The following is a 15,743-nucleotide window of genomic DNA, read 5'->3' as shown; positions in this document are numbered from 1 at the left end:
TAATGTTCTGCATGGCTGCAGTAAAATGTTTGGAACTGTATTTGCAAACACAGCATGGATTTCAGGAAAATCTGTTAGCAATTAACACATGGACGCAGTTTGGTTAGGGGTACCAAACTAAAATAGTCAGATTTCTATTTAAAAAGCTCCTTGGTGATCATTTCCATCCAAGTCATATTATAAACCGTATGATTTGCTTGATGCATTCCAGTAAGATGTTTTTTTTTTCAAGTTCTAACAATGTTTCCTGCTGAAAATAATCACCAGGATGACAAATTTGTAATAATCCTACCAGATTTTCTCTCTCCTTTAGATATAGATCTGGAGCTCAGCCTATAATACGGGTTCACAACCTGCTGCTCTGGAGCTACTTGTGGATCTGCAGGCCAGCTAAAGTAGACCTGAACTCTGTTTGTATATGTAAAGGTGCTTTCTTGCAATATTTCTAAAGTTTCACAACCCATTCACAATAACAGCACGTGGACTCATCAATTTTTGCTTTGCCATATTTTGTGTTTTGCTTCCTCATGTTTTATAAGTAAAGTTCTATTCAACAAAATGTTTTATTTTTTTCCCTGCAAGTTCATTGTTGTTGTTCTAAACCACTAAACCTCTAGCCAAACCTATTTTATATGGTGGATGTTTATTTTTTAGGAGTTAGGTTTTATAGCAGTACACAAATTTATTTAGCAGGAGAAATTGCAAAAGCATCTCTTTGGATTGTAAAGGTTTCTGCCTACACAATCAACATAAATCCAGTCTCTGCACTCGGGAGAAGTAAGAAAATAATCCCCTCACTTGGCAGCAACAAAAAGGGTTGTTTGGGTGATATAATGTAGTATAAATTCAAACTGCATTCAGTGTCTCTGAACAAGCTTGTAAATGTTTAAGGTGATTCAAGTGGAGAAAACGGCGTTTGCTGATTTAAGATTTGCATCAATTCAAACTCGAGCAACAATCGTTACTGTCATTGTGATGCTATCCAACATCACAGTGCAGCATAACATAAATCACAGCGTTAGTCACTGGAGTCAGACTCCAATGCTTCAGAATATGTGTCAAAGTCTGACAGAAACTGTTTGGCGGCCATACTTTTTCGTCATCAGCACAATTAATGTGCCATCTTGTGAAATTATCAACTCAAATAGAAAGCAGAATATCTTGATTCTTTCATCAGCGCTTTTTGAATAGCTTTTGTATTTTGAGGAGTCCTGCACTATAAATACTTTGTTTAGCCTATAAAAACCATCCTGTTGTTCTATGCTTTGCTTCATGAAGAGTGTCTGGACCTTTGGCTATCGAAAAACGATTGTTGCAGGAGGCATGGACTCTTTTGAAGTTTTAAATTTTACCCAATCAGTAAAGTTTGGCCGTGAGGGATGTAAGGCACCAGTTTGATGCCACGAAGCTTATCAGAAATTGCTTGCGCTGTAATCAACTGCCCTCCACTGCAACTGGAAAAATGCAGACCTGAAGGAGATGGCTGTTAATTTTTATTCAATATTTGGAAGAGAGGCCAATACCAACTGGCTTCATTCACTTCCTCTGTTGCCATTGCTAAGACTACATGCAGACAAGGCTATCAGTCAAGACTATTAAATTTATTTGTGTAGTAAAATTGAGCAACAAGTCAGTTGATAGTGTTTTACATCATAAAAAAGCATAAAATCTTCAAATAAACATCATACAGTCACCAATTGTGAAACCAGTAACCACATTTCTAAAAGTACTGAAAACGTCATCGTTCACAACTCCTCCTACTTTTAGCTGATTAGCCCGGTTGAAATTCAACCAGAGAAATTGAGCCCAATCAGAGAAATCCGCGACGGAGAACTGAAAAGAGATGAGAATCAAGCGGAATTGCGTAGTAGCAAAGCAATGGAAAGTCGTCTGTACTTTATTAAACATCCAGCCCAGGCTCCAGCTCCAGCTGACGCTGTGGGCGGGCAGTGCCCCCCAATGCCCGCCCATGCCGCCGGGCCTATTGTCAGTTTTTTAATCTTTTTAGTGAAAAAATAAACTAGTGGATGATCACACTGTGCGCGAGGGAAATCTAAGGAAAAAATAAAATCTTCTATGACTTCTTTTTAGATTGCTTGATCTTTCTACGGCAATTATTAGAAACGCAGCAGATGCTTAAAGAAGTAGACCTTATTATTATTATTATTATTATTATTATTATTATTATTATTATTATTATTATTATTATAACCCTGTGGATGTCTGACATCCAGTAGGACACAGACGTTGACTGACGAGTCAATCAATTAACATACCCTTGTTTTTATGCGTAAGACGCGCTGCCCCGGTCATTTCCCGCAGTTTAGCGTCTGGAGTCCGTAAATCAGGACGCAGGAGGACGCGTCCATCTCAGGACCTCCCCTGCCGGCCGTCGCCATGACAACAGCCGTGAATGGTGGCGGTCGGAGGAGAGGAGGAGAAAGTGGGCAGGGAGGGAGGAGGGAGCAGCAGCGTGCGGAGCGGAGACAGGTGTTGCTGGTGTTTGCGCATCGTTCGTGAGATCGTTCCAGCAGGATGGGAGACGAGCTGACACCTCCACGGGTTCCCTCCGCAGTTTCCCATGCGTTCTGCAGTTTAGCTCTTCCGAACGGGGAATTTGATTAAATACGCTGGAGACCAACCGAGAGCCGCCATGGTGCACCACTCGGGCTCAATCCAGTCCTTCAAACAGCAGAAAGGTTGGTCGCTTCTGTCGTGGTTTATTTTTGTGGGGGATATGTAGTTCTTCTGTTTAAAACTGGGGGCTGACTTTTCTCTCCGTGATGAACAGTTTTCGAGCTGATGGTGTCTGTACTTGGTGAGAGTGTGACGCAGAGTTGGACGCTTCTCAAGGACCTTCTCCTGGGATGAAGCCTGTTTCTGTGCGCTCTGAATTATCCACCAGTTAATGCTACACTGATCAGATTTTAATGAAGTCAATATTATTAGAATTAAAGTGATCTTTGTGCCACTTTCTACACAATACATTTGCTGAGAATATGTTATATGATAGGAATTTTCACGGTCTATATGATGCACTTTTATAAGTAAGAGCCAATGATTTAGAAATATTTAATTAAGTGCAGAGTTTGAGCATTGGTGAGTTTTGTTTCAACCCTCTGAGTTGCATGAGTAGTTTGTGTTTTATATAAAGTAGCTTTCTTTTGCACCCTGCAAAGGCAAAGCAAAAGATTTCAGTTCTGACAGAAATTTTACTGATTTTATTATAAACTCATTGTTTCATTTTGCACAGCCAAAAGAAAAAAATAGTTTTGCTCAGCTCCTTTTTTACAAAAAAAAAGAAAAAGAAAAGGCAGCACAACCAACCAGACAACACATTTTCCTTGAACAGCTCAAATTGGAGATCACCAGGTAAAATACTGAAAAGCTACAATTTGATGCACTTTTCTTATTCAATCAAATTCAGCTAAAACTTGAAAAATGAGAATTTCCTTCTTGAATGCTGTGGAAATGCTTTAAGCTGAAAGGATGAGGATAAATTATCTGAGAGATCTGAAGTGAAGTAAAAATCCTGAGAACTTCATCAACCCTGAGACACTTGGTTCCTCAAGTGTTGCAGGAACACAGACAGTGTGAGAAATGAGAAACACTGCAATAACTTCTTGGAAAATCTATGATTTTTAGATGGCTCGCTATTAAAAATATTTTATTTTCAAATTCTTTATTGTATTTGTAAAAGTAACACAGTAGGAAGCATTTATTTGCACATATATTGTTGCAGAATTGGTAATGTACTCAGCTTAAAGGAGTAGAAAAGCAGTGCTTGATTAAAACCCCTTATGTAAGTTAAACTGCAATTTTATTTTTAAAAAGGCAATAATAAATATTCTAAATATCAAAACATATTTTAAAGACTATAAAAGTTATAAATTGCAGAATAAATTGTTGAAATAGAAAAATTAAAAGTCCATAAAATGCACAAAATACAAGAGTGTGAATGCTTTTTAGCATAGCATAACATTGCCATTGCTTTGTCTTCTGTTAAAATCAAAACTATCACCTCGGTCTCTTTAATGCGTTGTAGTTCAATGAAAAAAGAAAAAAAAAAATTATTCAAAACCAGAAGGTGAAAGACATCCAAGACAACTGAAAATCAGTATCAGCAAGGAGAAAAGAAGATATTATTGTATTTAAAAATCTTAACATGACAAAACATGTACAATTTTTCTTCATGTTAAGTTTCAGTGTAAACCTGATCCAATCTGTTAGTAAAAACCCATCCGAACCGTCTCCATCGCAGCTCGATTACACGCAGGGCCAGTATCGATTTTTAAACCAGAAATACAATTCCTCGGAGAGAATTAGTCCTACTTGAGTCCTTTCTGTTCCTGGCTGTCTAAAATTAGAGGATAGTTGAGAAAAGGTCTGTGTTTTTAATGATGACTCAAGCTGATAAACAGGGAGCGTTTATGCATGCGGTCGAGGTGTTAGAAAGACTTCTGGCTTCCCATGGGAAGAAGCTGATCTGCTCGTGACTGAGCCTGCTGAGGGTGTTAGCGCTTCTTCTTTTGCTCACTTTTCTCGCTGCTTTCTTTTTTTAATCAAACTCTTGGTGACCCACATGTGCATAGAAGCACACAAGAAGTGATTTAATTTGGTTTGAATCAACAATCTGATGCTTCTCTTTATTCGGATTTTAAATGTAGCCTACTTTTGTCCAGCACTGTTTTTTCTATCTTGTTGACATTCCAGAGGATAACCCACCTTATTAATTTTATAGCTCAGACTAAGTCCCTTCCTGTCTTTAGTCCAGCTCACAGGAAACATGTTGCAGCAGATGAGACCAGATTAATGTGAAAGTCTTACAACGGGGCAGGAGGGATGCTCAATAATTTCATAATTGCTGAGTGCCCCGTTAAAGGGAAAGGGAAAGGGAAAGGGAAAGGAATGAGCTTTTGGCAGCAAAAATCTTCTTACAGCGAAATTCTAAGTTGATTTTGCACTTCCTTAAAGTCAATTAGGGACAATGTATAAAAAGGGGCTATATCTGAAAATGTGTTGATGTGAAAAACTTTCAGAAATTAAAACTTTGTGAATTGATCAGTATAAAACGGGAGGCAAGTCTTTAAAAATGTGATCACTGAGCTACGGGTCTCTGTAAACTCAAATACGTCAATTTATTGTGTTATTTTTCATTTCAAACCTAAATGTTTTAATAGACTTGCATTAGTAGGGATAATAGGGATTAAAGCCATAAAACTTGTTTTAAAGTTGGAATTTGTGGAGCACTTAGTATCTTACCATCACACGTCAGCAGTCAGTTCAATCACACTTTGAGAAATCAGGGAAAACTTCTCAGTAGAAATGCAGTGAGAAATCAGCTGGTGACTCGATTCAGAAGATTTCCAAACATTACAAACTTTCATATCTTTAAAACTGTGAATAGATAATAATGAAGTGCTAGCAGGCAGCATAAACAACACTCATCAGTGTGGGAGTTGTTACTGTGGGTAGAAGACTCAGCATCAGCTATTTTCAGTAAGAGGAAGGATTTTCAAGAGGAAGCAAAGTGACCCAAGAAACTATTTAAAAAGACAAATTATTTATATAGCACAAACAATTATGCTATTGAAAGGATTCAATAGGGAAACAACACAGGGGTAGAGTCAGTGATACTGCAATTTGCTTTGGAGACGTTTCATTGATGCAGCAGGGTTGCAGTATCTTATTTTTTGGGTTGTTCTGGAATATATTGAGTTATAAAATTTTGTTTTTAACAGAAGGATCTAGATACTCTGGATAATACACAGACTGATGTTAATTAATAACGCCAATGGTAGTTATAAATGTGAACTATAATAATTATGCCTTTGTTTGGGAATAAAATTAAAAACAATTTTAGCATCTGGTCTCTGGGACACAAGGAGGGATTTTGTCTGCTTCTCATAGAAACTAACACAGACTGCTAAGAGGAGGGAGGCTAGAAATAAATACTTTGAAAGATGCTAATTATAGTTCTTAAAGAAGAATCTGAATCAGATCAAATCAGACAGAGCTTTTGAAAACATTTTTATTCGATTTAGGTCTAGACTCTTCACCACTGAATCTAAACTGACTGTAGAAAAGGGTTGGAAATAATTGCTCATGGCTCCCTGTGTGTCTCTGTTAATTGCCTGCATCCTCACAGGGTAATACAGCGCTGCCATCCCCATGAGCTACCAAATAGATGGTTGGGATTTCTGTGTTCAATACTGTTTGTTAGAAACTATATCCAAATGGTTCAAGAGGACTCTGAGACTTTGCTTCATGTGATAGAAGGCTGCTATATGTTTTTAAGTCAGAAGTTGTTTTATCTGTGCTATTTTTGTAGTGCTGCAATGAAACTGTCATTTTCAAGCCGCCGTTTGATCCTTAATCACTCAGTTTGACCAGGCAGCTGGAGGAAGTCTCTCCTAGATTGCCAGTTTCATCCCCATCATTCAAGATGGGTTGATATACAGTACAGTTTGTTGCTACAGAAAGTTTTCTTTGCTTTTTCATCTGATGGACCGACTTACAGAGACTGAAAAATCTATCTGCAGTGAAAATTTATTATATTCAACCTAAGGTTTGTTCATTCTTCCACACAGATTTTTCTGCTCTTAAAAGAGATTAAATGTTATAGTTTGTTAAAAATTTTATTTGTTCTTTTGTAAAACTTGTTATACTGACATTGTCCTTGTGCGATTTTGGACAGTAAATGTTTGTTCTCAGAGTTTGTGTGTGAATAAACTTTGCATAGTCCAGTTCAGACCACCTGGCCTCGTCTGCAATCAGGCAGTTGGTTTTATGGATACCGACGTTACGTTCATGATATTGTTGATATTAGCCAGTCACCAGTTTGAACCGTGTAAAAGGGGAATATGATGAGGAATATGATGTTCATCCAAAAACAAAAGTATTAAAAAAGAACAAACAATGGAGCTTTTCTTTTTCCAGTGTGTGTGCAGCTACCAGTTCTTACACTTTTAAGAGCTGATAGCAGTCACAGACTCTCAAAAAGTCTGGGATTGTTTTGTTGCTAGGATATAAGAAAACGACAGACTCAGCACAGATATTTTTCTAGTTGACTGCATCACTGGACCAAAACAATCCTTTTTGAACTTTGCGGTTCACATAGTTTATGAAGAGCTCAGTATACGGACTCCAGAGGGGCTTTGTTAACCATCTGTGGCCAGGAGAAGCGATGGGAGGTGGTATTGTGGTAATAGAGGGGGGGACTTGCAGATGGGAAAGGGAAATGAAGATGTTTAATCTCCTCAAATGATGCAACCCAGTGGTTGTGCCAGGATTGCATAATCTGATCCTAAATCATGGGTAAAACGTGCCATCTGCTCTGAGGTGTGTTTACGGCCAGGCTGTCTGGTGACAGTGAGCCAAGAACAGCGCTGCGTTTGGGATTATGGGCTATTTTTAACTTTATGAAGTCACTCTGCTGTTGATTCAAGTACTTAATTGTAGCTACAGTGACTGAATATGGTAGTTTAAAAAAATGTTGCTTTTCATGCCATGAAGTTTTGTTGCTCTCATTAAATGATTTATGTTAGTCTTAAGTCAAACTCACACAAATCTAGTTTCTCGTCCAATCATTCGATTCAGTGCAGCAATAAATATACAGGTTTATAACTTACAGCTAATGAAAATAAAAAAGCTGAATATTAAGTAGGATCAAATATCAATCATAAAATTATTGGCATACTAAAAAGTAGATGTACTATAAATAACATCTACTTAGTACTTGTTAGTGGCTCCTTTTTCACAAAACACAACACCCATGCTGTGTGTGGTTCCAGCTGTAGTCCACATCCTGGGAATCTCCTCCAAGCTGTTAAATGAGCTTTGATTTACAATACTCTCAAGCCTACTGATATCCATGTGACTTCTGCACATTTTGTCCTTCCACTCAACTTTCTATCCATATGGTTTGGCATCTTTGTTAGCAATTACCTTTTGTCGTTTATCCTTCTTATAGTTGATGTGAGGGACGGTCTGCTGGAAAATTGTAAATTCTGTTCTCTTTCTTATGACTATGTAGGACGTGATGACTATGTAGGACGTGATGAAACATTTCTGTAAAGCTGAAATCAAAAAAGATCAGATTTTGAAATAAAAACTTCAGTTTACTTCAGTTAGTTTAAAATAATTCAAACATGGGACAGTTTGTGAAAGTCAGGATTTATTTTCAAATTGCCTTGAGCAACTTAAATGTTGTAAATGATCAAATGCTTTGAAAAAGTTTATTCCGTTGTTGTTTGTAGTCTCTCTCTGTGGGTCAGCTCAGGTCACTCTGGGTTTGTTTTTCTTGGTTATAAATGGAAAATCTAATAATCCCTTCTCCTCCCCAGAAAATCCGACTTTAGGTGAATTATAAGCCGACCCACGATCATTATTTCTGCAGCCAAAATGTTTTGGAGGCGTTTTCCACAAATGATTTCTTTTTCCAATCATTTGTTTGCATTATTAACACCAGATTGCTTGTTAGATTGGACAAGATGAGCACAATTAGGACAGGATTTTAAATAACTAATCTTTCCATTTTTCCACTGAGCATCAATATTCATTTGTTTCCGGTTCAACTTGAGAACTAATTGTGTAGGAAAAAGCTGCGGTTGAATATTCAGCGGATGATAAATGCCGCTCTTAGCACTTGATGTGAACCGAGCTCTTTGGTCTTTGATGTGCTGCCAGGTGGAGGATAAAAACCCTCCAACTGCTCGCACAATGCATCTGCAGGCGAGGCAGCTGGCCTAATAAAGGAACTGGAAGGGAGCAGAGCAGAATGACAGTCAAGATTTTCATCACTCTGAAACTGTAAATCAGAATTGTCTGGCCTAATGCTGAAGCTTTTTGTTAAGGAGTCTGACAAAGCATGCTTGGCTTGAAAAGCGCTGATTTTTTGTAAGCAGGAGAGATGGAGATGGGCTAAAATCACAGTCGTTCTCAAAATGGCACATCTGTCCCAAGCAACAAAGTCGATTAAATCCCCTTTTTTTGTCTTTTCTGACAAAAAAAGTTTAAACTCTAGCAAGTCATTATCACCGTCATCAACTTTATTTATGAAGCGCTTTAACATCAGGCATTTCTGAAGCAAAATGTAACGATAAAGTGACAGAGCTAATAATAATAATAATAATAATAATAATGAAACAAAAACTCAATTCAAAACACAATAAAAACCACTGAAAGTTAAGTGAAGTAAAGTCTCGTTTTTTTAAGACCAATGAGTAGAAACAAGTTTTCAAACAGGTTTTAAAAAATTTTCAGACACGTCAGGATGTCTACATGAATTAAGCTGCTGCCGTGCAACTGACTATTGAGCAGGTTTCCCTGATAAAAAGCCTTTTTATATATGTACAGCTCTGGAAAAAATTAAAAGATGACTTAAAATTATCTGTTTCTCGGATTTTACATTTTATAGCTATATGTTTGAGTAAAATGTACATTGTTATTTTATTCTATGAACTGCTGACAACATGTCTCCGAAATCCCCAGCAAAAATTTAGTATTTATTCACAGAAAATGAGAAATGGTCAAAATAACAAAAAAGATCAATCTGTATTTGGTAGAATAATCATGAGATTTTTAATAGGGTTCAGTGCAGTGGGCTCTTCATTTTTTCCAGAGCTGTATGTATCTTGTAGTATCCAGCATCATAAGAGTCAAGCATTCATTTGTTCGTCTTTTCTGTGTAGCTGCGTTACCCCATCAGGGTCGAAGGAGGGCTGGAACCGTCCCAGCTGTCGCAGACGGGAAGCCAGGGAACAATCTGGACACGTCGCCATCCATCACTGGACTCTTTTCACTTAATGCAACACATGAGATATAGCCTCACACGTTTCCAGAGTCGAGTGTTCTGCATCTCTCTGTTCAGGTCAAATGGCAGAGTTTGGAGGCCATGAATACAATGAACTTGTGGAGAAAATGGGTCAGATCTCCTGATAGACCTGTGCAAAACCTGTCACTTCTAAGAAATCAGAAGCTAATTTTTTTGTATAAAGTGTCCAGATTTCTTTAAAAGGGGAGAAACTTGGATAAATTGCGCTATATAACATTTAATTTCCATTTGGGGTTACTAAAATATCTTTGAATTGAAAAGTATAAAATTTGCTTTTACCTTTTTTCAGGTCTTGATAAGTTTGGAATAAAGACAAGAACATATATGGAAGCTAATACTTTGATTTTATGTTGGGTTTCTAACAACATAGGAGCAAATAAAAAGAAATTAGAATCACACTGGAACCATGTTTTAGTTTCTGCTCCTTTTGGGAGGAACAGTTTCTTATTTTACTTCTTTTAAACAAGAAACCATTCAAAAAGATGAGGACAGTAATAGATATATTTTTAAAAAACAAAGTGCATATAGTGATTGCTTTTTAGTTTAAAACCGTGTCTCTTGAAGTCCTACAAGCTGAACAAAGATGAATAATTGAAGATTTTGGGTGAGAGAACATGCAAGGCATGATGGGAAACAACCCAGTGACCTGAATTCATTGTGTGCGACTTCTTTGCCTAAGTTCTTACGTTGATTGAGATTTTTGAATTGTTTTAGGATTGTTTTTCCGATTCTGGCAGTATTTTAAAAGCTTTTGAATAAAATTAAAGTTTTCTGTATATTAAATAAATGTGTGTTCTTCCACCAGGTTGGTGGTACGCACCAGGCAGATAAGAACAAAGGAATCATCAGGGATACACCAAAAGCATCAGATTGAAGCAGAAATGCTCAAGAGAAGCCGAATAAACAGACTCTGTTGCTATTTTTACATTTGTCATGACAACTAAATCAAGCCAGGAGTTTCACATATGCTAGTGAAAGTATGAGAAATGCAACATAATTTGTAAGAAACAACAGAATGTATTTTATCTTATTATCACAGGAGAATAACTGGGAAATCAATCACAACTTTCCCTGAAGCTCATCCAACTCCTCGTATCAGGAGGTTTTATGAACTCCAGTCAACATGTTGCTGCTGCAACATTATTTCATAATAAGACACTTATGAAGATGTATCAAAAACAAACTTTTACTTTGGTCTAAGTATAAAGACATGCAGCACATTTTGTGTATCATTCTAACATATGTGTATGAGTTGCGTTTGACATGCTGGCATTTTGTAAAGTACTTTTATGTCGTCAGAAAATAGTAAGTTACTTTTGCTGTGACAATTCTGGGTCATTCTATTTTGTTACTAAATATTTATGAACTACCTAAAATGTCATAGTTCTATGTACAGCTAATAAATGTTCCCAAGTGGTAAAATAAATATTTTCAGAATAATTCAAGCATTCAGCATGCTGAGGTGACCAAATAAAACCTTTTAGAATTTAAAATCTGTTTTAAAAACATCTACATTGTCATATATGCGTACACTAAAATTTGGATTATGTATAACAGAGTGCTTTTGTTAGATTTCTAAATTGAGTTTTGGACATTTATAAACTTAGACATTGTTTTATTCTCATTGCTGTACATGTGACAGATGGAAATATTTGCTCTGTTTCTCTTGTGGGTCAGGGAAATCCCATGAACCCTGCAGCATCTGCAGATATACAACACATTTAGAATTTATCTTGTGTTAATGTAAGGAACGTTACAAATTTTTTTAACCCTCATGTCGGACACTTTTGACAGTCATTGAATCCCATACAAAGTCCTGCTTGTAGATGCAGGCCACGCTCACACAGACGATTACTATTCCCTGCATAAACTTGTTTTAGTCACAGCACTGACAGATTAAATACTGGACTAATGAACCCTTTAATGCACCGTTCTCAGAATGTTGCTGCTCTGGTAGAAGAGTTCAGGGAGCCCACATGAAGAAATGAGGCTACAGAGACAGAGCTCTGATTATCAGGTGGCTATTATCATATAACAGCCACTGATCCTGTGAGCTGTAACAAGACCAACACCATCCTGTTTCCACTGGGACCAACAAACTGCACCAAAGTCCCGTTAGCTCGCTCAATCCTCGTGTCATCTCTCGACATGTCGAGCTTTGCCTACGTCTGCTGGGATTATCTGAACCGTTAAAGGTGTGCGTTTTATGACACCTATGTAGCTCCCACTTAAGAGCATAGTGGTGATAAACTAGACTTCCAGAAACAAACCTTTTAGAAAGTAATCCACAGAGAGCTTCAGCTGAGTTTCTGTTATTTACTGCTTTGTGAGATAGTGAGACAGTTTTCTGTTGACACAGAGAGTCGCAAACATGACCCTGAAGTCTTCACGTTCTATAATCTCGCTGCTTATGCTCAGTAATTAGTATGTTGCTTTTTTTAATTGTTACTTAAGAGGCTACTGCTCAGTATTGACTTGAAAATATTGGACCTAATTAAATTTTCTGAAATAATGCAACTGAATGTACTTAACGCCCAAATGTTTGTAATGCAGTCAGCACTGGGGATGTTCTGTGATTGGCTGCTTTTCTGAGCTATTTAATTATCTTTTTAAACTTCTGTTCTCACACATACACAACGAACTAAACTATATCTCAAAAATCTTAGCTACACCTGCCATACTTTATGCTGTGTATCAGTGACATGGTCTCTTTTTGCCTGACCCATTTTCTATGTGCTGTGTGTTACTTTATATTCTTCAAAACGCTAATCTTCACAGTTCAGGTAATTGCATTACAGGACACTACTGCATAGTTGTAGCAGTTCTGCTGCAGCTGTCGGATGAAAGTTGTGTTTACTGCAGTGGCCATTCTTTTTGTACACTATGTGAATGCACTAGAAAATTACAGCTGCCTTGTATGTAGCTATGTGAAAATGAAGTTTAGCTTTAGATTTAGTTTGAGTCAACATTTTTAAGTAACACTTTATTTGAAGTTGTGTGCGTAAGACTGACATAACACTGTCATAAACATCACATAAAACCTGTTATGAACGTGAAGGAGTCTTCATGAATGGTTATGAATGTTGTCATGAAGTGTTATTCAGTAAATAATGACATTTTTAAATCAAAGTTGACATTTTTAGTGGACTATTAATGCAAATTTTAGTACAACTTTGCATTAAGTGTCATTATTTACCAAGTACCCCTTGATGACAACATTCATAACCATTCATGAAGACTCCTTCATGTTTATAACAGGTGTTATGTCATGTTTATAACAGGTGTCATGCCAGTCTTATGCACACCCCTTCAAATAAAATGTCATTATTTACCCAGTATTTCAATCATGGCTTATTACAGAAAACTTATGAATATTATAAATGTAGAAAGTGAGAGTTTTCACTTCGATAATCTACATTTTAAAGAAAACTTTCATATTTTGTTTGACTTCTAAAAGTTTGTCATGTACAAAGGCGGTTTAATCCTTTTGTACTTGCCAAACAATTTTACAAAAATAACTGCTCAGGTTGGTTGATGCTAATTTGCTAGTTTTGCAACTAACTCATATGATCTTATTAGCTTAGAGTAATCCTAACTGGTGGAATATTTCATTATTTTCCTATAAAGTAGCAAACCAGTTCAACTCAGAAATCAGTGACTGTGACGCTTTCCAGCTCTCTCCAGAACATCCTCTCATTGTCTCTTACTCAGTTCACCATGCTGATGATGGAGGATAAGATACTTTTTGAACTGGGCTGCAACTAATTCTTGCATTGGATAGCATGTTTCAAGCAAAACTGGCATGATCGAATGGGAGCCAAAGATAATCAGTTATTATTTCTTTACTCCTGTTGTTTCTGTTATGCTAAATAGGATTTTTGAATTTCATTTACTCATCAGAATTTTTAATTTATACAAATGGATTGTAGCTCTAAGCTTACATTAATGGTCCACCTCATTTCTTTTGACTTTCTCAATGTGAGCTATATCTCACAGCTTTCATTAGTTTAATATCTGTGAGGCCGCTCTGGAAATATATGGCAGAGTCTCTGGCTCCGCTGGGCCTTCAGGCTCATCTTTAACCGGCTCCTTTCTCCTCCAGCAGCTTGGGGAAACCCCATGTAGACGACTGTCATGAAAATGAGTTATTGTGCAGCCAGCAGCTCCGGCACCTTGGGGCATTAGGAGTGAATTATAAATGCATGTTTCAGTGGACTGTTTCTAAAAAGCTGCGGAGGGAATTGGGATGAAAATAAGTCAAGTTCACTGTTAGACCTTTTATTGTAATTTTACAGTAACTTACTGGCAACACTGTTGCCAGCAAGTTACTGTAATTACCATTCTACAGTACCCTTACTGGCAACAGTGTTGCCAGTAAGTTACTGTAATTACCATTCTACAGTACTCTTACTGGCAACCCTGTTGCCAGTAAGTTACTGTAATTACCATTCTACAGTACCTTTACTGTTATGATATTTCACAGTTAATTTTTACTGTGAATGTGCTTTACAGTTATAACTGCATTACTGTAAATGTAGTTTCTAGTATAATACAGTAATTGTATTTTATAGTAAAGCTGGTCTACTGTAAACTTGTTTCACAACATAATGTCAGAGTTTTACTGTAAATTAAAGTTTACATTTCTTTAAGATAAGAATATTTTACCATAAACCGAAAAATTTCATAAAAGAAATTTTAGTCCAAGTACTGTGAATAACAGGTATTTATTTTCAGCAGATTTGTAGAAATAAAATCCATTTACATATTCGCAATGTCATAAAAAACAATGTCACAATACAATATAATGTGCTGTAAAACAACAAAACCATAGAACACATTTCCTACATCAGAAGAACTTTTATTCCATTTGTCAAACAAAATCAGTGGGATCCATCTTGTGGAAGCTGAACTGTAAAGAATAAGACAGACAATGTGGGAGGTCATGAGATGGTCAGGAAGTTATCTACATTTTCAAATTGACAGGAAGTTGACAAATTTAGCTGAAGTGACAATGTTCACATGCATAAAATCTTTGTCATAAAGCAGCATTAAGTTGATAATTTGTTTTAAAAAAATCAATTGGACTGAAGTGATAATAGAAGCTGCATAAAGAATGAGCAGGACTGGCTTCACTTCAGGTTTTTGGATTGTTTATGGCAAAAGCAGTCAGTCAGTCTTCAGTAATTCAAAAGATTGCATACTACAAATGTCCCCAAGGGGACGATGAAGTACAACAATCTTTTTAGTCATTTTGTTGGTGCTGACGGATTACTGCAAAGGTGTGCCTAATAAACTGAAAACTGCATAGTATAAAAATACACCACACTTAAACGACTACACACTTATACATTTCTGTGATTTATTAAGAGATGCAGCGACATCCACTTTTTACCACGGACACAGAAAAGATGCAGGCTACTCTAAAGGGCTATTGTGTAGGAATCACATGGCATTTATAAATAATCATTAAAATCATTTTAAAAAGGCTAAAGTAAAGTCAGAGCATGCAAGATAGGAGGAAAAGACAACAAAATAATAAACATTTACATTTGGTAAAATACTTACCTAGTTGGAAGTCCTCCATTCAAATTCAGCAAGTTGTTGGAAGAAGGTGGTGATCTGGGAGTTGACACTGACTACTTTCCTCTTGACAAGACTTCCCGTCTTGCGGCTTGTATCGACTTTGGCTGTGCATTTGGTACCAACATCTGGATTGATCCTCACAAAGAATCTTTTAACAGAAATAAAATATATTAATTGTATTTTTTAATGAAGACGTACAATACAGCAATCAGCTATGGTTCTTCATCATCAGTCAAACTGTCATTAAATTTAATTCATAAATGGCTTGGTGTAGAGTACTTGCCATTGTATCATCTCCAGCGTGGTGGATGCTGACTCCTAATAC

The 15,743-nt window shown here is 36.8% G+C and overlaps 1 protein-coding gene across 2 annotated transcripts in view; it reads left to right on the top strand.

The window, feature by feature from the left end:
* The first annotated feature begins 2,423 nt into the window (after nucleotides 1-2,423).
* The window catches only part of ano3 (anoctamin 3), a 50,473-nt gene continuing 37,153 nt past the window's right edge, over nucleotides 2,424-15,743 (top strand). For both annotated transcript variants that reach the window (XM_023346762.1, XM_014472863.2), the window contains exon 1: nucleotides 2,424-2,699. In XM_023346762.1, the coding sequence (XP_023202530.1) occupies nucleotides 2,654-2,699 (46 nt within the window). In that variant the 5' untranslated portion in view covers nucleotides 2,424-2,653. The remainder of the gene's footprint in view (nucleotides 2,700-15,743) is intronic.

This window comes from Xiphophorus maculatus, chromosome 2, assembly GCF_002775205.1.
Source record: "Xiphophorus maculatus strain JP 163 A chromosome 2, X_maculatus-5.0-male, whole genome shotgun sequence".
NCBI lineage: Eukaryota > Metazoa > Chordata > Actinopteri > Cyprinodontiformes > Poeciliidae > Xiphophorus > Xiphophorus maculatus.
Note: the sequence above shows the minus strand (reverse complement) of the source record. Positions and strands in the feature narration are given on the sequence as shown.